The 26,294-nt window shown below is 39.0% G+C and overlaps 1 protein-coding gene across 9 annotated transcripts in view; it reads right to left on the bottom strand.

The window, feature by feature from the left end:
- Positions 1-581: 581 nt before the first annotated feature.
- FOXN3 (forkhead box N3) overlaps positions 582-26,294 on the bottom strand; it is a 215,637-nt gene continuing 189,924 nt past the window's right edge. For 6 of the 9 annotated variants that reach the window (XM_052782952.1, XM_052782953.1, XM_052782954.1 and 3 more), the window contains 3 exons: positions 18,293-18,401; positions 10,640-10,663; positions 582-8,043 (listed from right to left, as the gene is read on the bottom strand). In XM_052782952.1, coding sequence (XP_052638912.1) covers positions 7,494-8,043; positions 10,640-10,663; positions 18,293-18,401 — 683 coding nt within the window. In that variant the 3' untranslated portion in view covers positions 582-7,493. The remainder of the gene's footprint in view (positions 8,044-10,639; positions 10,664-18,292; positions 18,402-26,294) is intronic. The other 3 variants (XM_052782958.1, XM_052782956.1, XM_052782960.1) reach the window with 1 other exon arrangement.

The raw sequence follows: 26,294 nt of genomic DNA on the forward strand, positions 1-26,294 counted from the left end.
GGGAGGCTCCAAGTATTTGAAGAGCAGGATACCTCCTAGGTGGTTACAGATCAAGTCAGTTGAGGCAGCTAGCTTTGAAGCTCTTGGCTCTACAGGATTTCCTCCTGCAAACAATCCCTTCATGCTGCAAGATAAAGGAGTGAAGTGGCAAAAAAATTAAGAGTTCTGGTGCTGCAGAAACCAGAATAAAGCCTGGGGAGGGTTGATGCAAAGATAAGAAAGCAATGTTTTTCAGGACATTATATATATATACACCATTAGACATGTCTTATTACTGAATCTCTTCTGATTGTTACTAATTAAAAAAAAAAAAGATACAACTCCCAGTGAAATCAGCTTTGTTTCCAGGCTGCAAAACTGATGAGAAAGGAAGATCAGGCCCTAACTTAACAGCAATTTAGTATGTCTAGCTATTTTCACATGACAGCAAATTAACATGAGCTGGTATCTACTGCAGTGAAGATACAGGTAACATCCCATGGGGGCTATTTAATAATGTAGGAATTAATTTGTAAAAAAATCACTGTTGTTCCTCCTTAGTATCTGGGCATATTTTGAAGCCAATATTCACACAACTACAGTTGTTCAATTGATGCAACTCAGTAATTTTTATTGCAACTGGAAGACAATACATCACAGAAACTTTATGGTAGGTTTTGGGAAAGTGTTATTTACAATAATAATTGATGAAATAGTTTGTCTTTGGCAATATGATTACACATCAAGAAAATGTAAAATGCAAGTATGCCTCTAAATCAACATTTTCATATTTCCTAAAGATCAGCTGATTGCACTTGCCTTCGGACTGCTCATTTAGGTAAACACAAATACAACTTAACATCACTGTTCATTCCCCATCACAGTTCATATTTTAATATTGATGAAATTGGCAGTTTCAGACGCCAAGTACAGGAAAAAAATTGGCTTATCACTGTACTAAATTAACTTATTGGCCAGTTAAGGTCCTGTGACCCTTAAGCACTGATACTAAATCTCTTGGTCTTTTGATTGCTTTATCACTTTTTTCTGTAAAACAAAATATTTCAGAAATTACAGATCAGAGTATAAAAAAAATGTACAAGTCCATAATGCTTTTCATACACACACAAATCATTCCCCCCAACATTTTACATCATGGCAGTTTTAAGTAGTGAGTGTGAATGATGCAGGCATGGAACTGGTTATCAAATACAGGTATGACTTTAAATTGTTGTCCCACACACATACTCAGGAAATGGACAATGCTCTAGCAACTTAAAAATGTACTTAAGTTCAATGTCATCTGAATGAAAAAAGAAAGTCTTGGGATTTCAGGCCAGAGTAAACAAATGAAAAAGATTCCCATTTCTAGACAATCAGTCATTCCAGAATCCAGCACTTAATTTCAGCACCCACTAAAATGCCCTCTAGCACTGAGGGCCAGCACAAGTTGTCATTTATCCCTTAAACCCTCAGGTGATGAGCGCTCATAACTGCTGGCCTGATCCAAAGCCCAACGAAATCAACTGAAAATAAAAAAGTGAAACAAAACCCCCTTCCATTGACTGTGAAAGGATGTTACATCAGGTTGATTTCCCCCTCTTTGCAAAAGGAAACGTGATACAGTAGAAAAACCATTATATAGCTTCAGATAAATATACCTTGTTTCAATGCTAAAACAAAACAAACCCCGAACTCCCCAAACCAGGAAAGGCTACTTATTAGAACAACTCAAAAGTGACCTTTAAATCATTTCTGGTTTTAAATGTACACCAGCAAAATACAGCACCATAGACACATTAGGTTGAGATTTTTTTTTTGGTCAGTGAAGCTAGTACTTGTTTGCTGAACTGTGGAAGAATTATAAGGTCATGTACATGATCAAAGATAAAGCAACCCAGCTGACAAGTCTCTGCTTAATTCAAGAATAACCAGTACTAAAAATAAAAATGCAAAAATAAAAACCCCTAATAAACCACCATCAATTAATACTTTCTAAATAAAAGGGGATTAACAGATGAATTCACAAATGTATGCAGATTTATACAGAACACCGAATGTTGTGTGTAAATCGTTATAAACTCCAGCTCAAAACAGAAACACACAAATGTATAGTTTGACTTACACATCCCATTTCAAAGGAAAAGAGACATCATTACAACTTGGTAACTGTGCTAACTGCAATATAAACCAAACAGAAATTCAAAGTTTGGCAGATAACTAAGAAGAGGATTATCACTTAGGTTATATAGCAAAGTGTTGATGTATATTACATAGAGTAGTATAAATAATAAAAAAGTATTATTTAAATTAGATCACAGTGCTGCATTATGTGCATAACAGTGTTTGATATATTACTGGAGGGCTGTGAAGAACACTACTAAAACTTAACTGGTCAGACGGTCAACACTGATACTCTGTTACAATCAGGAGGATGTATGGTTCAAATGCTCTTTTGGTGGCAAAGTCAAGAAAATGTTTCAAAGTATTTCCTACAAAATATGCCAATGAGCTATTCAGGCAGTAGTGACGTACCTGAAGGAGCTGGGTTTGCATTCTCCATGAAGTGAAGTAAATTGCATTGCATCTGAAATTGGAAATGCATTCTCTCGCTAGTTTTATTCTGATCCTGGAGCACAGGAAAGTAATGTTTTCAAAAATGCCTAGGGCCAGATTCAAGGAAAAATGGTAATAATAGTAGTGAAACGGTGAAGATTTCCAGGAGCACTTGGATGTCTATAGCTCCACTGACTGCAAAGGAGATCAGACCTTTCAGGTTCTAGAAAACCTCAGATTGTGCTCATCTACATCTTTAGATGATTTGGGAGCCAAAATCTCAGTGAAAATCACTCACAGCTATTGAGAAACCGGGACAAAGTGTTGTTTTGGTCATTTTATCCCTGGTGCCATTTGGTGTACAATTTAGGATTTCATGCTCTGCTGAAGTACGTTGATGTAACTCTACCTCACTCCAGTGAAGAATGCAGCCCCCTGAGTTTCTCTGTATCTTTTCCAAAGGTAGACAGTAATTCAGCCGAACACTGGGAGCCAATGCACCTCCTTTGGGATTCCCTTCTCCTCTTAAGGTAAGAGAGGAGCCAGAATATGGACCTCAACTGAATTGCCAGAGAGAAGAGAACACAGTCACAGGACAGTTCTCTAGTCCATGCCTCCTCGCTCCCACATCAGGCTTTTCAGCTGTAAAACCCTGTGATCTTGGTAGAACTACTGCTGGTTTTGCCAGGAGATCAGAATCAGACTGCTTTCAGAAACAGCTATGGGGTGATACATTAAAGCTGTTCAAGACCTGCGCTTGAATTTTTAAATGCAGGCAAAATCTGCATCAAAATGCAGTAGGACATCCAATTGCTTGCAGAACACAAGCATGGCTGGAAGATTTCACTTCCCCGCAGACACTGGTGAAATCTCCTTGTGGCATTAGCTCTGGCCTGCAAGAGCTTCTTGCTGCAAAAGGCATATTCCAAAGGAACCTGCCGTGAAGTCCAGCAACCCTTACAATTCATGCCCACGTGAAAACTCGCCACTGAATGCTTGCTGACCTACTGGGATTCCCCTAGCCCTCGCCTGTCTTGGAGAAATGCTAATTTGGCAATACTGATAGAGTGAGGAAAATGGAAAGTCAGAGATTCAACGACTTCTCATCCCAAAATGGCTTAGTAAGGAAAGCAAACAAAACCAAACCACCTCATGTCTGACAAGTGAGAGAGTTCGTAATACAGTGCAATTATTACTCCTTTTTGGCATGATTCAGTAAAAGTAGAGACAACTGGATTGAAAAGCTGACATATTTTTTGGAAAACAAATCAGTCCTAATTCTTACAAAAAAAGAGAACTTCTCTGATGGAGTAGAACCAGTTCTGACAAAGCTAACGTTGTCAGCCAGGCACAAAAATGGTTTAAAAGGTGACTCCTGAATATTTTATACAAATCCGAGTTACGTACTTCTCATCAATACTCAGAGTAAGGGTCAGTAAGGACAAGTTGTTTTTAAACTCCAGAAATAATCTGTTGATGGCATTAGCCCTCAGCCAAATTGCTGGTTCCTGAACATAACTTTGTACAAACTCCTACCGAATAATACCTCCTTAGCAGATCAGATTAAGAGCAACGACTTTTACATGAAAATAGATGCTTGCCAACATTTTAGGTTTACCAGCAAGTATATAAAGGAGTTGTTGAAGTCTTAGATAGATTATATATATATATCTATATATATATCTATAAATAAAGATAACCTGCCTCATTAGATATTTATGCAAAATGACTGTTTTCTAAGGTGAGTAATACTAGCAGTAATTATATATTTAACCACCAAGAGTCCACATTAATGAATGGTACTTGTTCAGCAGATACTGATCTCATTTGCACTGACACACTGCAATCAGTGAAGCTGCTCTGGAATTAGTGTCGTGACTGTGGACAGAATCTGGCCACCGGCACACAACCATATCGCTTTCCCTGGAGGACAGAGACGGCTGAGCCATGGTTTGAGTGTATTTTATGCCACTAAATTTGACTTTTCAGTGTTGCTTTTTGACAAATATTACACCACTCCTGAGCTGGTACAACTATGCATTAATGAGCAAAGGTGGTGGCAAACTGATACTGTAGTATTTGATATTTCAAATGACTCTCCCCAAAGTCCGTAAAAAGATGAAGGACCAAGTTTTCTTGTGCAGGGGTTGTGTGGTTCACATGCTGTGGACTCTGGCTGTAGGGAGCGTCGATCTGGGAAGAAGCTGATTATCCCAGTCCAATCACACAAGGGAAAAGCTATGGCTCATTCATCTCTGTGCTACCTGGCCACAGGACTGGTCCTTCCTGTCTTCCCCAACTTTATCTTAAGGGCTGCACACAGCCAACAAAAGTTAGTATCCACGTACTCCTGACTTAAGCAATGCTGGGAATCAACCCTGCATGCATCTGCCCCAGCAAACTGAGGGGAGCGCAGAGCTGTTCCTTGCACCATCTTTGGCTCTCTCCTTCCTTATCTGCAGAGTCGGCAGTTGTGCTGGGCTCTGGCAGCTGTCAGGCAGCTCCTGGATCCCAGGACATGCTGGGTGAGATGGGAGGAGAGGCACCATTTTGCTGTGCTGCCCCCAGTGTGGCCCTGTTCTTTACATGCCAAAATGCTTGCGGAGCACAGGAACAGGTCCAGACCAGCCCACCCTTCAGTCCTTCCACTTGGCTAAATGAACACACACCACCATGGGCATCTCCAAATGCAATTTTTAGTTCACTCCACTGAGTGGGAAGTCAAACCCTTCTCTAACTCACTCTTCATAAACTAGATCCGTCTTGGTGAAGCTGCTGCCTGAAACAGTTGTTAGGGATAAATATAAACCTATGTTCTTTTTAAGAAACAGACCATTTTGTTCTGTTAAGTGGTTGGTTCCTGGGATTTTCTTCTTGCCTCTAGGATATTCTAAGTGTAGAATGTTTCATGCCAAATTCATGAAGCCAAGTGAGAGAGACTGTCTTATTTATTTCACAGCTTCCCTCTGCTGTAGGGATCTCCAATCTAATAGTCATCATTACCAGGAGAGTAGCACTGTATCTGAATAACACTCTCTGTAACACTATTTTTTCTCTGGACACCTCAGTAAGGCTCTTTACTAACTTCATTTTCTCATGGCAAATTAGCAAAGCTATTTTCTTGGCTACTTATTCCTGAATCAAATCAGAGAGTTTTCCTCAATTAACCTCCCATTATTCTCTTGATTCTGTCATACACACTCACTACTAAATTTGCCCTCAGATTATTGCGTCATGTTACACATGTACAGACGAAGAAAGGACACACTTTTACTTTTTTTCTTTTTTTTTTTTTTCTTTTTTTTTTAAACAGAAGTAGGGAGAGGGGGGCTGAATGTGCAGACAAGGCAGTATAATTCAACCATCCAAGCCCTACCAGAGCATGAAGATTTTATTTTTTAATATTGCAGAGTAAGTTCCCCAACAGTCAGTGTTTGTCCCTGAAGAAGGTTAAACCTTAAACATCTGCTTCAAAAAAACCCCAACAACAACAAAAAAGAACCAAAACAAAAACAAAACAAAACAAACAAAAAATAAACCCCCAAAAAACAAACTCTAAGCCTAAGGGCTTAAAAATTAGAGGCATAGCCTTTTTCTCTATTTTCTATATTTATATGAAAATAATTCATGCGTCATGCTAAATACATTATTTACCTTACAAGAACTTTGTCATCTTTGAATAAAAAAAATTGTTTGCTTTTTGTAATCCCCCCCTCCCCAAAGGAATCCATGCAATGTGGATCAAATTTCTTCTGCTGGCTATGCTGGTTGAATCTGGAAACCTGTTGTCATTTTTGCACAGATGAATCCTGACTGACGGTAACTGCACACTCATTTCTGAGGGCAGTGTAGGAGCTCTTTTGTTGCACTTCTGAATTTTACTGTTCACCAATATGCTTTCCTTTTATTTTTAAATACAGAATGCTACTAATGGCAGGTTTTGTAGCTTTTTTCCCCCAGTTAGATCAAGGATTTGATCCACAGAAAAAGATTCTGATGTATTTCCTTCCTTAATATCTACTGTAATTTCTTAGACTTGATTGCTTTTCACTCAGGCAGTTTAGAAGACATAGCTTGTTTTTCCCTATTACTATTATTTTTTGCACGCAGTGCCAATCTTCGGGCTTATGGCTTTTTGAACATTCTTTTAATTTAATATAGAAGACAGAATTCAATGATTAACGATGCTACTAACAGTGACCCCCCCCCCCATTTCTTCTCGTTATTTCACTGAAACCCATTGCATACATAGTTCAAATTTCCCCAAACTTAAAGTTATCAGTCTTCACATTATGAGCCACATATAGTACGTGAAGCACTAAAAGTGCATTATGGTTTGCGCAGTTGCCACCAGTGGCTGTCCAAAGACTTCTATGGCACAACGCATCCAAGTGCCGCTAGATGGTTCTTGGTTTGGTGTTGAGAAGTAACGTGCCTCCTCTTTCCCCAAATCTCTTTATTCACATTCACTTCTAACCCAATCTTAAGGCCATTAAAAAAAATTCTTAAGGGCCAGGCCTGAATGATTACTAAATTATGCACAGCTCTTCTAGTAGAAGAGAGATTTCCAAGTGCCCAATTTTACTCCCATCACGTTAATGTTGATGTCACTGCGTATTCAACCATGCATTTTTGACAAGCCGGAGAAAGCAATGGCGATTTTGGCTTTTTTTTTTTTTGTTAACTTTTTGTCTTCAGGTAATGAAAAGCTTTTGTAAATTAGCTGAGTGTCAGTATGAGTTCTATGGCTTCAATCTCCTTTAAAAATAAAAATCTTAAGGGTCCAAAAAAAAAGAAAAAAAAAAGAAAAAAAAGAAAAAAAAAAGAAAGAAACAAACCAAAAACAAATAGAAAGAAAAACAAAAAGGAAAAAATTGCTGATATTGCCACAAATCATTAGAATTCACCTGACGTGCTGAAACAAAACTTTGTAAGTTCAAACAAATCATTGATTTGTTCTAATTTTTTGTGGTTTCCTTTTGCTCTTTCTGCCCCTTTGCCGTCCGATTGGTGATGTTGTTCAAACAGGATCGAATTCCTGCTAAATGCAGGAGCGATCCTGCTGCTTCTTTCATCTCCTCATCATCACTCTCAGGGGGCTTTTCTGTACGTCTCTTTTTAAGAGGCAGTGTGTCACTTGGTACTTTTTTCGCCTTCATTAAATGTTGCCTTTTCTTGTGCTGGGATGCATACCCACTGTCAGCTAAAGAATCCTTGGTCTCCTTCCGATTTTGCTTTTTGTCCTCCTCTTCTGTTTCACTATGGCTCTCGTGGCTCTGGAAGCTAACTTCACTTCCTTCACTGCTGTCTTGGCTACCTTTAGTTGCAAATTCATACTGGTCGTCAGCAGAGGAAGAGGAAACGGAGTCACTAGCAGGTGATGTGCTCCTGTGGTTGGAAGATTTGGCACTGCTGTAGTTGTGATCCTCCTTTGGGTCACCGCTAACAACTGGAGAGCCACAGGACTGTTCGCTTTCTGTCCGCATCCGGCAGTTTGTTATTCCATTCCTGTAAAAACAAATCAAAGCAGTCTTAGAAGCCACAGAGATGTGATCCGGCTTCAGTGCAAAAGATGATAAAGCCAACTGACAGATAGTATAAAATTATGACTATCAAAGTAATGTCCATGCAAGCTGGTTTCAAAGCCTGACTCAAATTGCTCATGGATTGGACTCCACGCATAAAACAAGACAGAAGACACGTAACAGCACAAGAGGCAGGAGCAAGTAGGGGATGATTACAAATAAATGATGTCTGAACAGTCCTGATTTACATTTCAACTAATAGTTTACACTTCCAAAATAAAAAGAAAAAAACCCCATTCTTTTATCTACTGGATATTAAATAAACTCTGATGAGTTGCATAAATATCCTCTCTCCTTTTCCATATAAAATGATACTACCAAAAACGTGGGGAAGAGACACTAGCTTTCTAGAGTAATTCTTTGCCTCCTCTCAAAGAGCTCTAGCGTTCCAAGGGTAGGAGATGTTTCACCTGGAAGTAGCACAGCTTCCATTTAGGACTCTTTCCAACAGAAGGAGCAACTAAGTATAAATCCCAGGTCCAGTCACATTTCTGATTGTGATCAGTTTATGAATAATCTTAAAAGCAATACAATCTTAAGCCACTAGCTGCCAACAAAATATTACAATGTGTTTAAAAACAAACAGTAGGAAAAAAAGCACTGGTTTTGCTCTAGAAGTTGTCATTTTCCCCTTTGGTTTTATGGCACTCGGTGCTCTGGGAACTATTGCAACATGATATATTTAAAAACTAACACTGTTCCTTTCTGCACTGGAAAGTATTAGAGCATTGCCACTGACTTTACAATATGGAATACAATGCTTGCAAGTCTGTTAAAGAAGGGACTGACCCTGTGCAGTGCTTAATTCCTGCTGAAAAGGAGAGGAAGATGCTCATCACTGAGTAAAGGCATCATCATTGCCACCTACCAGTCCACCAGCCTTGAACTCCTCTATCAGTTAAAAAAACCAACCAACCAAGCAAGACTGTTTAAACTACCACATGACAAACTGCTTTAAATTCCACTCTTGCCATCTTCATGCTATCACTAGAGTGCTTTTGCACACTCACGGCAGCGTTGAATTAAAACCTTTTCTTAAACACATGCACTGAACACAGATATTTCTTAAGAGGAATGGCACAGTGGCAAGCCCAGAGTATTACTGCTCTTCTACTTAAAAATGGGAAAGTGGATGTCACGTCTGGTTTCTTTATAGAAGAAACAGCAGAGTATTACCCATTTCTGAAAGGTAAGGCTGAAAGGTGGAAAAAGTAAGAGTGGTATATAATTCCACAGTTCCTATTCATCTAAATGCTCTTGTCTGTAGAGCTTGCTGTAATAAGAAACAGGCTTTTGTGAACCTATGACAGGACAATGCTAGAAGGTAGCAAATTAATCAGGCATTTCAAATGTTCTTATTTACAGTATTTTCAAAGAAATGTATATAATAGAAGGCCCAGTTATTAGCAAAGAAAGCCTCTTGCCAACGTCTTTTGCTCAACAAAATTATTTTCCCCTAGATTTTTGGGGAGGTTTATGATCCATAAATTATATACAGAACCCAGAAGGAATACACAAAGCTCCTTCAATTATTAATAACTAAATGCAGTGTCATTCATGATTGTGCAGCAAGCCAGCTGCATTTACTCTGTGATGGTTTGCCACTGCAGGGGTTGTCATTAGAGGATGCCAAATGCTTAAAAGAAGAAATCATCCATACTAAACTAGTTGTAAGGTGAATTTATAACCAACTCCTTAAGATCAGTCATTACAAGGAAGCATGTGATGCATTTTAAGTGACAGATTCTTCATTTTTAGGGTAAATTTACATTTAAAGATGTTAAACATTATCATAAATTAGCATAAAATTAAAGTTACTTGATTTTACTAGGCAGCTAATAGTCAGAGCAATGTGGCTCAATAAAAATCACATGCTACCAATTTTCCATTAAAAAAATAGCAATAAATTCTTGCTCCAAGGAAACAAACACAGGACAGAATAGGTGGGAACTCAAATGGGATTCCTACTGACTAGGTTATTAGTGAACAAGGCTTCTAACAGATGGGATCAAGATGCCCATTTTCATGTTATTAGATCTACTCCTATTTCTTAAGTTTGTACTGAGAGACTCAATAAAAGGAAAGCTACAGTTCCACGGAGCAGAGCAACCATGTGCCAAAAAGACATCCCCGATTTGCCCCACTCTTGAGTCTCTTGTGTTTGCTTTTACATAAAGGGGCTATAATTTGGATTGAAAAGCTCTGCCCATGGGACTGACTCCAGATCCCAATCCTTTCAAAAAAGCATAAAAACAGAATGAAAGGCCTGGGGATTACAGAAGCAGTGTCCTGGGGGAATGTGTACTACTATGGGGTTAGCATCCCACAGGGAGCAACTGCAAATAGGGATGATGACAAAGAAAAACAGAAGTCCACAGAAAGGTGCAAAAAAGAAATCACTTAAAAAAAATGGAAGGAAAGGAAATACCAATACACTTCAGAAGAAAGGCATCTATGGTGGAACTGGTCAGGAAATGGATAGCATTTGCATCTCAGAAAAATCTTTAGTTTTCACTTACATTTTGAAAGATTTCCAACCAGTTCTGCTTGGGGAAATAAAAAAGGAAGAGAAAGCAGGTCAAGGAGAGAATTAGCAAAGGATATTCGCAGAAATGAAAAAGGTATACAGGCAGAGTGTTTTAGGATATTCACAAGATCAAAAGTCATGTACCCTGAAAATAAATTAATCTGATTTGTATTTTGATACACAATAGCTCAAACATAAGATATGAAGAATTACTTATAATTGATATTAGTAGATTAATAAGTTGAATAAACTAGTATCTAAACCATTCATATTCTGCACATGCTTCTGAGACATTCTAAAGCTTTATATTGCTCTTATACAGTCACATTCCCACTAAGAAATGAATCTGTGATCTACTTAGTTCAATCTAGATCATCAGTGGACAGAACTCCCCTGGGTTTCAGGGCACAGATTTTGGCCAGCTGAATCTATTTTTGCTCACAGTTCTGGTTGTAACTCTAACTTTGTTACTGAAACAATAATAGATTTTTACAACAAGTGCTTGCTCTGATGTTTGGATTATTTTTAAATTACAGAGGGGATGAAAAGATATTTAAGAATTCTGTGCTTACTATAACAGTGAGGGGAAATTTATTTCAAGTAATACCTTATTTTTACCCTATTTTTTTGTTCAGAACTTTATTTCAAAATTTCCAGAAACTGATGTATTTTTCACATGTTTTAAAGCAGTGGCTTGCCCTTTCAGGGGAGTCTATGGGACAGTCTCTAGAGCTTTTCATCCTACTGACATGGACCGTTTGATTTGCTTGAAGGATCTTAACCATAGTTATACAGATAAAAGTACCATGCACAGATTCTTCTTAAAATACTTCAATTTGGCTGTAGTGCAGTGACACAACCCTCAAGCACTGCAGAGGTAAGTTTGGACTTTTGAAAGCCTGACTCCATTCCCATTGTTAATGGACAGGAGTTCTGCTACTAATGTCATCAGGAGCCAGATGGGACTCACAGCAGCTGGATCTCAAGTCAGCAGGGAAATAATGTCCTTTGCACAGTATTAGTGCCTCAGCCTTTCAAAGGGGTCTTCCTCAGGATGAGATGAAAGTAAGTCTCTGTCGTTTTACCAAAGCCAGACATATCTTCCTTAAATTTCTCTACTAGCTTTAAAAAAAGATAGGTAATCACATTATGTTTGCAAAATGGCAAAAAGTTTTGCTGAAAAATACTTGCTGTATTGCACACCAGAGACAGGTATGGTCCTTTGATGAACAAAGCAAACCTACGTGGAGTTTAAACATCACCTTGTCTATCTCTGATCCTTCTGGATGACAGACACTGTATACCCACAGGTGACAGTTTTGGTATGTCATTGGAAAAGCTCAGTTAAAGGATATGAAGAAAGCAGTACAGGTAAGTTGGGTTTGTGGATTTTGACAGGTTCTGGGTTTGCTAAAAAAACCCCCAACACTCTTTTTCACTGTATAGGTAACGTAATTTCAAAGGGAAATTCAGACAGTCAGAACTTTGAGCTACAGGTTGTTGAACTGTTACTTAAAACCACTACATGCCAGCAGACAGGAGGATGAGCAAACATACGAAAAGTGGTGCTCACTTGCTGTATGATGAGATTCTATCAGGGATTACTGAGTTAAAAGTCAACAAGAACAAGTCGGTCACAGTATTGATAGAAGCTCTTACAAAGGTACTTCACAGCATAATTGTATGCAAAGGACCACAGTAAATGTGAGTCATGAACTGCCAGCAGAAAGAGCACTCTGTCAGTATCAACAGCAGATCTGAAGTTAAGACAAATGCAGCCCTCTGGATTTTGCAAAAAAGAATAATCAAGTCAGCCAGTATTTTTGTCCTTTTAGTTACTGAAGGATTCCTTCAGCTGCCAAGGATAACTCATCCTGCCTGTTACAGGTGGGAAGGGGAATGCAATGCAACAAGGATGATTTGGGGTTTGTTAAGCTGATCATGCCAGCAATAAGCAAGAACATTAAGAATATACGATGAAGAATTTATAAAAGGAAGTACCTACCAGTTCCCTTACCTAGGCAAAAATAATCATTCACAGAAAATGTAAGTATATAATTTTACTTATGCTTTGGCACCTACGGTGCACATGTTACTTATGTTTGGTTTATTTAATCACTGCTTGAATGGCTGCTTCAAGGGAGGAAAAAATAAGCAAAAATAAAGCCAGCATGAGAAATAAAGTCACTATAATGAAAGCTAGGCCTGAGGAATAATCTAGTAATTGCCCTATAAATTTGAAGTGAAAATAATCATAAATAACAATTTTCCATCTTCGAATAAAGTTAGGCACAAAACTCATTCTTGTCACACCCCAATGATCAGAAGCGGCACAAGGAACTGTGGCATTAATAGCAGGAGAACAGATATTTTAAAATCTACTCATGACGAAGTAGGGAAGTAGGTAAGGTTTGTTAGTGTCGCATTTTGGGGTGTTTTATTGGTTTTCTGTTGTTTTTTAATTTTTTTTTTTTTTTTCAGAATAAAGGAAGAGCAGTAGCTCTGCCAGTGCAGATGCACTTCTTTTCCCTAGGAAAAGGGAACATTTTGTCTTGGAAACTTGAATGGAAAATTTTTTCTTAGGGAAATTCCCTGGCAAGCTTGTGTTTGCAATTTACAGATAATTGGGAAATTCCTTGAGAAGCTACACGTTTGGTGAGAAAGGAAAACTCAAAAAAAGGGGGGAAAAACCTAAGTAATTTCCCATTAATTTTTATTTTTAACCTGCAATAATTTAAAAACCCAGAGTAATTCCAACAAACACTACCAAAAGTAATTTAACCTATTATCTAAGTATAAGTGGCATATAAAGAAGTTTTCCCTAAGTTTTCAGCTAGCCTGAAACAATAGCTTGGATTCATTCTAGGGAAATACGAGCTAACAAAGGCAGTTAAGCCATGAAGTCTATGCTATCCTCCATCCTGACATTTCTGATGCATTGACAAACAAAGAGAATAGCAAATCCAGCCAAAGCATCTTTACTGGGACTGGCTTTGCTTAGCTCTTCACAAATCCTAAAAGTTTTACCCACTCCTTAAGGTTTCCCACCAAAGTAGCTGCAAACTCTTTCATCCCTTTTTCACCTCCATCTCATGTGCATTTCCTGGCTACTGTTACGGGATGGGGTTTTCATTTGGTCTTCTCATCAGAACAGGCCACTGAACAGGCCATTAAGCCTTGTTGGCCGGGTGTAACAGCACCTTAATCTGGCCAAAAAAATGGGGAAGCATGGCCTACGCAGTACAAAGTGCACTGAAGACCAGAGCTTCATAAACCCTGGATTCCCTGGGAGCCCATCTGAACGCTGTTCTGGCCTCTGTAGCAGTCAACATTTGGGGCAGAGGAAAAGAAAAAAAGGCCTAATACATAAAAATTACCAAGGATATTTTGTAAAACATCTTTTGCAGAATAACCTGGACCAAATTACAAGGCCTATGCCACACAGCTGGTGAGATTCTCTGTGGGGTGAAATTCCACCAACCTCACCTCAGTGCATTTGCCCACCTCAGGCAGATGAGGCTTAGGCTCAGTAGGTCTACTGTAGGACGAGGACAGGACGTGGACATAGACACAAACCACTCGGGCACTATGGATAACCGAAGAAAAGCACAAACATCATAGTGGAGGCTGTCTGCTGAATGTACTGAAACCACAGTTCAAACAGATCTAATTTTATATCAGCTTCCAAGCTTCTGCTCCTCCAAAGGCTTGGTGTAACTGGTAACACCTTACCCATGTGGAAGGTGATTATATATGATAGAGCTTCTTGCACCTTGCCAAGATGCAGGTTGGCAGATGCATTGGCCACTTTGATAGAGACTATGCCTACTAAAGTGGACACAGAAGTCCTCCTAAGTAAACATTTAAAAAGTATTTTCCAATGGATGTACATAGTAAGACCGAGAGCTCACCTTCTCAAAGCACAACCAACTCCTTGCTGCATGTAAGGCACTACTGACTTTGCTTGCTTTCATTTAATACCTTTGTAAGTCAGTATTTTCTTTTCTACATATCCAGACTATCACTGCATTTGCTTTTAGATTCTCTCAGGGAACTGTATGGGGATATGGTCTGCCAAAAATATTTATGATGGATCTCATGTTAGAGACATGCTACACGCTGTGCAGCTTTGAAGCGTTATTTTCCCCTGCTGTCTTTGGGTGGGTCTTAGACTTGTCAGCCGCAACATGGAAAATATGGATGGTAAACAAGCTAAAAGTGGTGTGAATAAAGTAAATAAAAAGCTACTGTCAAAACACATCCAATTATGCTCTGCTGTGGAGATTTAACACCAGAGGATGATTTTCAAAGTAAAAATAGTGTGGGATGCCTTTTCCATTTGTAGATTAGTTTGGAACGAAAGGCCTATTTGTGCAATTTAAGCCAAATGCACTACAATATAATGATGCTCTCCGCAATTGCTATTCTTTATTCATGGAAAGTGGTAGATTTGTTGTGTTTGTTAAATACTTTTCAGTAGGGTTTTTTAATCCAAACTACTAAATTCAATCGTACTTTATTTTATATATAAAAAATAATTACATGTAATTACATGGGAACAGCAACACATCGATACCTTGTGCAGGAACAAAATACGCTAATACATTCAGTCACATTGTTGAAGAAGAATAGCACAGTAAACTTTCCAACTGATGGGAGCTAACACATCAGAAATCACAGATTTCAGCATCTTAGTCCAGTGCTATGGTTTTGGCCTCCTTTCTGAATAACAGATAGTCAAAACACTCCACCTAATTACAACTGCAAATTTAACACAAGGCAAAATTTTTTGTTACTCTTTTGTGACACTAATGGCAGTCTGGACAACAGGAAGACACACTGCAAGTTATTCGCACGCAGTTTGGGGGACAACAAAACCAAAGACCATTAAGGTATTGATGAAATAAACATGAAATGAAATAAAGAGCTCAGACAGCAGGAAGTGCCAACAGAAGACCAGCACCTTACAGAAGAAGATATAACTCCTACATATGGTAACTAAAGAAAACCAGGTAAGAGGTTTAATTTATTATGCAAGGATCCACTACCAAGAAAATACTAAGTTCCCTATATGAATGGTGAAAACCACCTTTTTTAGGCCTTTCATTTAGAGCACTGAAGGAACTCTTCTCAAGAAAATATACATTTGAGTAAAAACTTTTTGGGAAGAGCTGTCTGGCTTTTCAATATATAGGCAGAGGCACATAATTTCTGCAGGTAACTGTAACAGGAGACTGCACCACCTCCCGTGGCTGCCCAGCAGATCTCCTTCCTGGTGAAAGCTGGAAGGAGAAATCAACCTTCCTGCACCTGAACAGGTCTAAAAACATCCCCTGCCAGCCTGACTGGAGCATCTCCTCTATGCAGGAATGACAGCTCTGTGTCAGCAGTACTCCTACTCTTAACTGCAACAGAAGAAGGCTGCACGGATGCCGTGGTAAATTCCTCCTGCTGCGCACGATAAGCAGAATTTATTCTCATGAGATGCCATGAAAGCCTGACATGACAGTTCCTATTTAGCCCTGTGTATCTGAGGAGAGGGGTAAGCACCAAGAAACAGGGTGTCATTTTTACAGTAACTGATAACAGAAGTATCCAGTCTGGAGAGGACCACATGATGTTCGAAGAGGCATCATGCATCCAGACTGACCTTCCTCCTAAAGAAATCCTGAATCTTATTCTCCCTGAGAGAAACAAGACAAAACTGCCTGCTGAACTTGCTCTACTGCAGAGTCCCCTAACTTCTTAAAAGCTTTCAAAGCCTCTTCTTCCCCCCACCCCCCTTACAAGAATTAGAAGAGGTGATATTGCAGGAGCTCTTAAACATAAGCAGACATCATGCAGACCAGGAATATATTCATAGCAAGCTATTTCTAATACTGCCTAAGGCTGGAGAAGAGAACAAAAAGAATTAGAAATGTCTGCATTAACTAATTATAAATGCTCTTCTCTGAGGCAGAGCAAAAAGAACATAAGCAAGGGAAGAGGTAAAATCCCTAATTTCCCAAATCTACATTAGCAAGTAGCTGGTAAAGATCCTGTTCTACCTGCTGGAAAAAAAAATGAGAATTAGTCCTCAGAAAACATGTAAAATTTAACTACAGACAGCCTTATGGCATAGCAATTTGAGGATGTCTACACAAAAGGAAGTTTTCAAGTGGCCTGGAAGGAAAAACAGTTCTATCTCCTCCTTGAGTCAACCCCGATTATGAAACAGGGTCTAAGCAGGAAATGCAGATAAACTCAAGAGAGAATATTCTGACCACTATGTCCTCCATTTAGTTTTGACACCTCATAAAAATTATATATAATTAACGATCCAGTAGTCCCACAGCTCCGCAATCCCCACTAGAGCAGAATACAAGTCCTGGCTAAAGCCAGTGGCAAAGCTACTGAAGACAGTTGACCTCACTGCTAGCAAGGCCATACTGTGGTAAAATGAGATGGAGAGGAACTCTGCAGACTTCTGGAGGATGACCCTCAGGGTTGCATCCCTTCAGTGTAGCAAATGTGAAAACCAGCTGAAACAGCTGCCCATCAAAAAATATGGATTTTATTCCAATTAGTGTCTTCCCCTCTATGCATTTTAAGCATCAAGAGTATATGAATGTCATAGGTTCTCTCTCTCTCCCCCCCGCCCCCTCCATTTATTGGATGGAAATACTGCGCGCCCAAAGGGCTAGACACCGATTCTGAAAAGAGATGAAAAAATAAAGAGCAAATGGGAAAAAAATCCCAAGTAAATAAAAATGGAGTAAGTAGCTATCAAGATACTTTATTTCACTGCCTTGCAGCCATTTACTGAGATCAGAGGGTGTAATTTCAACAGCCCAGCAAAGCAGGGTCAGCACTAATTATGAAACCCCACCCAGAATACCCAACTGCCTGAGCTGAAATAGCTTTTGCAGATACTGAGAGTTCTGAAAGAGAAGGGCACTGGCAGCACAGTTGACCAAATCAATCTCTGTTGTGACTGACTGAAAATGGAGCTACACCTGAGGCAAATTATTCTTCCACCAATAAACCACCACTGCTTTAAGTAAAGCAAACCACTGAACCACAGTTCTTATTGTCATCACTAGATGTCTCTTACTGCCCTGCTTTCTGAAAAAGTTGAATATCTTCAAACAACATTTTACCCTTGAATGTTTCGGTTTAACCTTGAAATAGAAACTGTAGTGAAACAAACTGCCTCACAAAGACCTAAGTTAATAACAAAATGACAGCGACATGTTTAGATATCTTTCAGAATTTGCTTTAATATTACTGTTATTCTTCTCACTGGTATTTAATCCAGGAAAAGGTCTTTAGGAAAAGGGAGTGAGGGAGGAGCAGGAAAAAGCATTTGCACTTAGAAAAACAGGTCACTGTAGGAGGTTCTCACCATAAACGGCCAGCAATTTGCTAGTGAAAATAAAAGTGCTTTTTACAAACCAGTGTGCAACAGACAGATATGCTATGACTATCTTGCAAAGAATGATAACCCAAGAATTTTAGGTGGCAGAGTTTTATTTCATTTAGAACCTCAGAAGTATTAGCAAGCAGCAAAGTATCTGTTGACCAGAGCTTACATATACATATACTTTTACATTCTCTGCAAAATAACAATTTATTTCATAAAGATCCTGCAATGAGCCACACTTACCTTACTGCAACAGCCATGCTTCCTATAGGGTTGATTGGCAATGGCCTGGCTCCAGGAAATATTCCTCTACTCAGAACTCGAGCTCCATTTTGTATCACTCCCGGAGAAACTAAAAAAACAAACAAACAAACAAACAAAAAAACAACAAAAAAAAGAACATTTTTTCTTTTAAAGGAAAAGTTAGAAAAATGTAGGAGCAAAATATGGAACTTAAGCTTTTCAATGAATTGAGAAAACATTAGAGAGGTTTGTGTAGTACACTGCTTACCTTGAACTTCTCAGCTTCAACTCTTGTGAATGCCATGCTATTTCCAATGCTATTTTCATGGCAAAAAAATTAACAGCAACCAATGATAACATAGCTTGTGGAAGCCACTGCCTAACCTAGTTGCTGCAGATCATTCCTTGTACAACTGAATCACTTTTGTTTTGTAATCGTCATCCTGCTGGGAATGCATGTGCTTAGAGTCAAAACCAGCTATAAGCGTAGATGTAACTATTTTGTCTACAAGAAGAAACAACGACCCTTTACAGATCAACAGAATATAAGCACTTCACTGCAAGAACGTAGGTCATAGCTTTTTATCATCCCAGCTTACTTTCTGAGCAGCAATCTCTCGGCCTCTGTCTCCTGCAAAATATTAACTACAAATGTGTATTTACCAGGAAGGGGAAGAGAAGAAGCTAAAAAAGCGTTAGCTCCATACCACTAATTAGCCCCTCTCTCTTGCCACCAATGACCTCTGTCACCCAGCCTGACAGCAGTCATGCGCCTCCAGCACACGGCCGGGTCACAGTCGAGCCTCCCTCATCCAACGCGGCGCACTGATGCCACTGACAGGCAACTGCGTAGGTACTGGCCACTACAGATGAGAGATTTCACTGGGGCCTTTTAACTTGGCTGTGTATCAACAACTGCAGCTCTGGCCAAAAAAATTTTAACCTACAACCAAGTACTTCTCTTCTATCCAGGCATGTTTCTGTGTGCTGCTCAGCCTAGGGCAGCCAACCCCCCAGCTGAAGGAATAGCAGAGGAAGCACTACAAAGGCACCACCAAAGGAGGAGTCTGTCCTTAGCAGGTCCTCGGCATTTTCCTCCTCCACTGTGGGATGCAGGACTACTGAACACAGTTCTTATCCTAGGCACTTACCAGGGACTTATGCGTAATGCCATTTGTTTGCACAGCTATTATGTCCCTTCAGGTTGGAACAGTAACCTCCAACAGCATCAACCTGAACTTGCTTCTTTAATGTCCACAGCTAGCCAGTATGCTCATGTTTTCTTTACTGTAAGTCATCAAACCATAACTTCCCCTGATGGGGAATGTCCAAAAAGAGAATGATAATCATAACTCTGGGTGTATTATTTTTAAACATACAGATATTATATAAATACATATAAGATAAATGTAAACCATATCACTTTATGTACACCTACAGAATTTTATTTTTAAACACATTACAGGGAGACTAGAAAAGTCATTCAGCCTAAGAATCAACGCATATACTTTACATGTCCAACTTCAAACGCTCACATCTGAAAATATTAGTGTATTCTGAGGCAGAGAAATATGGGCTCAGAAGTACATTATTTCTAAGCTGCTGAGGTACACTTCAACTTCCTATCAACACCAAGCCAGATCCACACCTCCCTTGCTGCCATCCTGATGCTCGCCTTGCTTCACTCCAGACCACACAGATTAGTTCTGGGAAAATAATCTTCTTTCTCCTGTTGGTGAGAGAACATCACCCCCCTCATCATATCCTGTCACTGTGTTATACCCACCCTTGCTTTTGAGCACCTGTGAAGAATAGGTCATTTCTATTTAGGTGCTTAAGTACAGCCTCAAATAGCTAAAATCACAGAACCTACTTTATAACAACTAGGGTCAGGTTTCAATGATCAAAATGATTTAAAAATTGCTATTGATACTTCACTACTTTGTGCACTTTTCCTTCAGCACTAGATTATGAGAAATCGGTCAAATCTGTTTCACTCAGGGGGCACTATCAGGATTTCAATGCTCCGATATTTGAGTTTCTAGATACTGTAGAGGAATGTTATCTTGCTAAAAACTCCAAAATCTGAATTTCTTGTTACATTTGTTTCAAAGATGGCCAAAATACCAGTGTCATAAAAGAAAAGCAGTCTGCTCAAGGATATGGCTAAACTAAAATGCACAGATAACAGGTAAACTCAAAGTAACAGATAAACCTGCTAAATATCAAAAGATCGATAAAAAGGCATCATTTCCAATGGGCATGGTTTTTCCAACAGGCTTTTAAGTGGGACAGATTTTGTACTGCACTACATATTACAGTTTCTCTACATATACAAAGTCCCGTTAAAAGAAATGAACCAGAAGTTTTGACCAAGAAAGATTTGGGAATTTTCTCTTTACTCCGATACCAACCATAGAGTTTTATACTGAAATGAAACATTTATGCATACACACAGAGCCATGTGTCAGTTAGCTATGGATGTTGCCTAAATATATACACATACAAAACTTCAAAGCAACCACACTGACAGTTCTACTGCAAAAAAAGAGCAACAGGCTCCTTGATGCCCAAACTCTTCTTTCCTTGGTTACCTCATTATCCTGATCTGTTGGCAGAGTTAGCTGATGCTTATCTTATCCTTTCTCCTCCTACCCTCTCTTTCTGCCTTATTGACAACTCCCATTGCTTCTTTAAAAAATCCTGTTTACTTCCCCACCACTTCTCTAAAAATACTCTCATCTTTCCTTCTTTACCTTCTCAGAGTTTCCTTTTTTCCTGCACTCCTATAGATATAAAATACACTGCTAAGTCTCATAGCTTAGACTTTCTATATATTGACACCCCCACTTGAACCCATCCTCCATCTTCCTCGACCCTTTGCAGCACACAATAGGTGTGCTATTCAGGAACACCCTCTTCGAAAGCTTCACCTTTAAAAACATCCCCCCATCAATACACACTCTCCACATCTTCCCTTCAGGAATTAACAACTGTTTTTAAAAAAAAAAAAGTAGACGTTTGCTGTCCTCTGAAAATATCCCCAAAGAGACAACTTGGTACCTATTCCTGCTTATGAAATTCGCCTCAATTATGTCTTGTCTGTTCAGCATGCCACCACTCACTGAAAGGCTTCAATAGGACTATTCATGCCAGAAGGGACCTTAACTTTTCTCTGAAGTACACCACCGCTCTGTATATTGAAATCACTACTCAGAATTCAGTAACTATTTCAGCTTGCAACAGCAGTGTTATTGCTACTGATTTTTTTGTTTCCCAAAACTCTGAATTACAATGCAGCAATACCACTACATCACTACTTAAGTTATGCAGACAGACAAACAGAAAGGTTGTACGCAAGGAGTCAAATGAAGAAGGACACTGGGTGTATCCTTTCAGTAAACATCTGGAACCATGGAAAAAAAACCCAACCCACCACAACTTGCTGGTAAATTAGTTTCTGTAGCGTTCTAAACCTAAAATGAAAAGCAGGATCAAACTAATTCAATGGTAGAAGTTATTAATTTCTAGTTATCCACATAACCAATGTACCACTGTAAGACTGATCTCTATTGCTCACACATCTCTACTTATAGCATTTAAAGCATCAATACCCATCCTTCCCAAAATGACATTAATTACTTTATTTTTAAAAAAATCTATGTATATAAACTGCTAATACATTGTGCCTGCTACCCAGACACTTTCCCTGCCTTCGTGCAGGCTGTATGAAGATGGCTACTTATTACCCAAGGAATTATTTTCACATGTTGGTACTTTTGAAGGGTTGTGGATTATTTACTGGAAAATATGTGGTGCTTTTATTCCAAAGATACATGCCTTACAAGCTTTAATTACGTTTCAAAACCATACTTTGAGGTGAGGTATTTATATTTTAGATTGAAGATTCAAGGTGTGGAGGTAAGATAATTTACTCTAAGCCATATCATCAATCAGCACCAGTCTGGACTAACACCTTACAGTCCAGACTCCTCTTTTCTAATGCTTCTTTAACCAACAGTACAGGCAGGTTACAGGGTTCCCAATTCCTAGGCAGAAGTGTGAAATGTAATTTACACCTTTTCTGTGCAAGTGCCAAGAGACATTTATGTCTGAGAAACTCAGCTCAAGAAAACATGCAAAAAGATTTGTGCATCTCTTTGATAAAGGTTTCCTCTTTCACAAAATGTTCCTAGTGAAATGCAAAGAGTCTTGAAACAAAATCATTATTCACCTTTCAGCTTTCATCACTCATCACTGCTATGTTTTCAAGGAGGCATTGGATCTCGTTCTGCTCTCAGGAAGCTTAAACCCAGGAAATACTTCCACTGGAGTAGAGTTAAACCGTGTACAGAGAATCTGCCCCTAATCTGCTGCATGAACGGGGAAATTATTTTTGGATCTTATGCTGCTCTGGTGGAATTCCACAAGCTGGGTAGGATCTGCTGGCATTTCAAGTCTCTACCAGCTAACTGCAGAGAGAAGCAATGCATCCAATGTAAAAAATCAAGACTGCATCTCTGAAATTCTCCAAGGGGGAAAATAATGGGTCTTTTGTAGCAAACTTCCACATTACAGTTTAACAGACAATGAACTGAATGCCATGTAGGAGAACATACCGTAATCTGAATCCATCGAAACACTATGTTCAGATAGTGTTAAAAATACCCAACAGAAGCCCTCAAAAATCCAGTGTTGTTTTGTAGCCTGTACTCAGCCTCTGGAGGTGGAAAATAAGTAGAAGGCCACATGATCACTCCACAGCCAGTGCAGGACTGTTTTAATTCAGAGCATGGTCTTGTGTGCACATTAGTGAATAGAATATCCCAAACTATGGACTTCTTTCATTACAACCCTTGACAGACTGCATCCATAATCTCTTACTTGCAAGCATGTGTGCGGGGAAAGCAAACTTCCCCTATCCAGCTGAGCTAACAACCTCATCCAAGACCTTTGCAACAATCAAAACCATGTTAGACTGGGTCCTTTGCTGAAGATTTGATTGTGTATCACACAACAGAGCAATTTGGCAAAAATGAAATGGAAAAAAGAAGGAGGAAATACTCAATGGATAGAGTCATCAAACACCCCAACAGCTCACTAAATAAGGAAACCAACTTCCTGCTTAAATGTTGGCACGTGGAAGTTAAGTGAAATATCAGCGCTGAGAGTGATTTGTTGTAAATCAGGAAAATTAAACAGAAATGGGTAACAAACATGTCTTTATGTCATCGAGGAAACAAGCGTACAGTTCATCAAACTGTCTAGCTCAAGGTAGCCAACATTTAGACTAGTGAGGAAGACTGAATAATATTTATTGAAAACAAACTTTAAAAAAGTAGAATATTAAGAGTATGAAGGTATCCTGTAGGGACAGACTGGTTCTCTGCCTCTTCTGTCATCATGTAGCACATGCATTTATCTCAGGGCTGTCTTCCCTGACCCATCTCTTGTAGCACAGAAGAAATCATTATAGACAAGAGATACTGAGTTTCTGCTAATATTTGTCAGCTTCAGCTTCTTTCTGCCAATCTCTCTTCCAGGACAGTGTTCAGCAGAATACTTTATCTCAGGCTACAAGAACTGAAAATAGAAAATTGCTAATGATGTATAATCTATGGGACATCAGAAGTTGCCAAAAGCAACTGTTATCTGCCAAATGTGTAACTTTATTCACTTCAACTCTCTTATCCCAGGCATAAATTTGATGCCATCTGCCTAACTTCTATTTTACTGCTCAAGGACAATCTTACAGCTCTTAAACTCCATAGTCTGTAGTCCTAACAAACTGCAAATCAAGGATACATCCAACAAGCCATTTACTCTAAACAAAAATTTTGGGGTGGGGTGGGGGTGGAAGAAGTGTATCCTGATAAACCTATCACACTCATACCTTGTCTAAGGACGTTTAATAAAAATAGTTCAATCTTCTGTGTTATTTTTTGTGCAAGCAGAAAACCACAGCAAGCCATTCTTCATTTTGGTGATGCTGGAACTGCTCAACAACAAACTAAACCATGGTGCTAAATCAAAATACGAGGAGCAAGGAGAAAGAAGTAGAAAGTATTTTGTAAAAGTAAGTTTTCTTCCCAATTCTGTTTCCTCACTTTAATGACTTGGTACTGAAACACTGAAGTAAAAATAAAAAAAAACATCCTCCTTAACAGAAGTTGAGGATGCCATTCCCCCCAAAATCCCAGCAACTGGTAGGGAAAGTTTATACCCTATGAAAATGTCTTTTCCTAATTTCCAATTTTCACTTTGATACAGAAACCATGACAGCCAGAAAAAATAGCTTTATGAAACATTTTACAGTCAACGATTTATCATTTTCTGATATAAAAAGTTAGGCTAGAAGCTGTCTAATAAGTTACGATAAGTGACTTGTCCACAAGCAGTACAAACAGAACATTACAGTCATTGAGTTTCATATACAATAAAAATGTCGCAAGAAAACAGCATGTTCTATTTGATCCTATTTGGAGGACTACTGTCTGTTATTAAGGCAATTTTATATCAATTTTTTTGTCTTGATTTTGTCTTGCATTAGCTTAAAAAGCAAATTTCATTGGGGTACAATTTTAGAAGTGTAGAGGTACAGTATTAGTAGATCTCTTTAGGGAATTTCTTCTCCCACCAAATTTAAAATACATGTATCTATTCTGGGTTTTATATGCTTTGAGACAAAGATTAATCAAGATTTCCAAACCAGAGAGACATTGATCTCACCACTGGAAAGCCTGCTTTTTAAGAAGCACCCAGCAAAACTCCATGGTCATATCTTCCCAAACATCTCTACCAGAGCACTTCGGTCTCCTGTAAGGAACCACCCATAAAACCAGTGTTGCAAAGTCTCCTGAAGGCCACCACTTTTCAGCTAACCTGGGTGCGTAGTGGTGAGCAGTATCAAAAAGAGAAAACGGGATGTTCAGAGCTGAGGACTCTCAGTTTCCTGGTTTCTACCCAAACCCTTTCTGTGAGCACTGTTTATAGCTGTTTGCAGTACTAAACTTCAGCTTGAGCAACGTACTTACATTTGTGTGCGATTCCCAAATTATATAGCAATGGGCAAAGGACTACTCATGAATTTGAAGCTATGTATAATATCACTGAGTCAGGAGCTTCTTGAATTAAATCAAGATTTCCAGTATAATCACTTTGACGGCAGCTTTGTTTCACTAGCAGTAGCAGTAATACACTACACACGCTCCCTTCTTACTGGTCCTTCCCTCAGAGCAAATGGTTCCAAGTTCAGAATGACCCCACCAACTAAGAAGGTACTGCTACTTAAAATGCTTACAGTGACTTGAATCTCAGGAAGTCCAAACACACTGCAAAACCACCAAAACCACAATGTTTTGGAAAGACTAAATGACATGCCCAGGATGATACTCTTGAGAGTCGGGAACGCTACACTGAGTGACAGCTGGTAACATTTCCTTTCAAAACACTGGTAAGAATTGAAGTACTGAAAATCTTAGCAATTGTACAAAACTAATCCATGGGCTTCATTGAGTTAGTAGCCATGACTTCTAAACTGAGCTTTACCATTTGTTCACTCTCTCCTTTTCCTCTGTCCTCTCTGTGAATTAGATTCCCATCAGGGAAAACAGGCCCAGAAATTTGATGCAACTTGCCCAAGATGGCCCAGCCAGTACCCAGTTCGCTGCAGGTCAAAATACAGTTTTCAATGCAACTCATGTATTTTGGAATTAATATTCATGTACTGGCTACTAATAAAATCCAAAGTATTCGTAACTTGTGATAGCTGCTGTTTCTTTTTAAACGTAATCAATCCATACAAAACTTGATGAAATACAAGGACTTCCATAAACCGAAGCAAAAAAAGTATTAAAACCATGTTCCTACATGCCCTTTCTTAGCATATCACAGTATCTTTCATGCTTTAGTCTTGGTGCCAGCTGGATTGTATGTTTCAGTAGAGTCTTGCACAGAGCTGGGTATTTTGAGCTTCTTCCTTTAGTTACAGCCTAGAAATATT

Source organism: Harpia harpyja, chromosome 3 (assembly GCF_026419915.1).
Source record: "Harpia harpyja isolate bHarHar1 chromosome 3, bHarHar1 primary haplotype, whole genome shotgun sequence".
Taxonomy (NCBI): Eukaryota; Metazoa; Chordata; class Aves; order Accipitriformes; family Accipitridae; genus Harpia; species Harpia harpyja.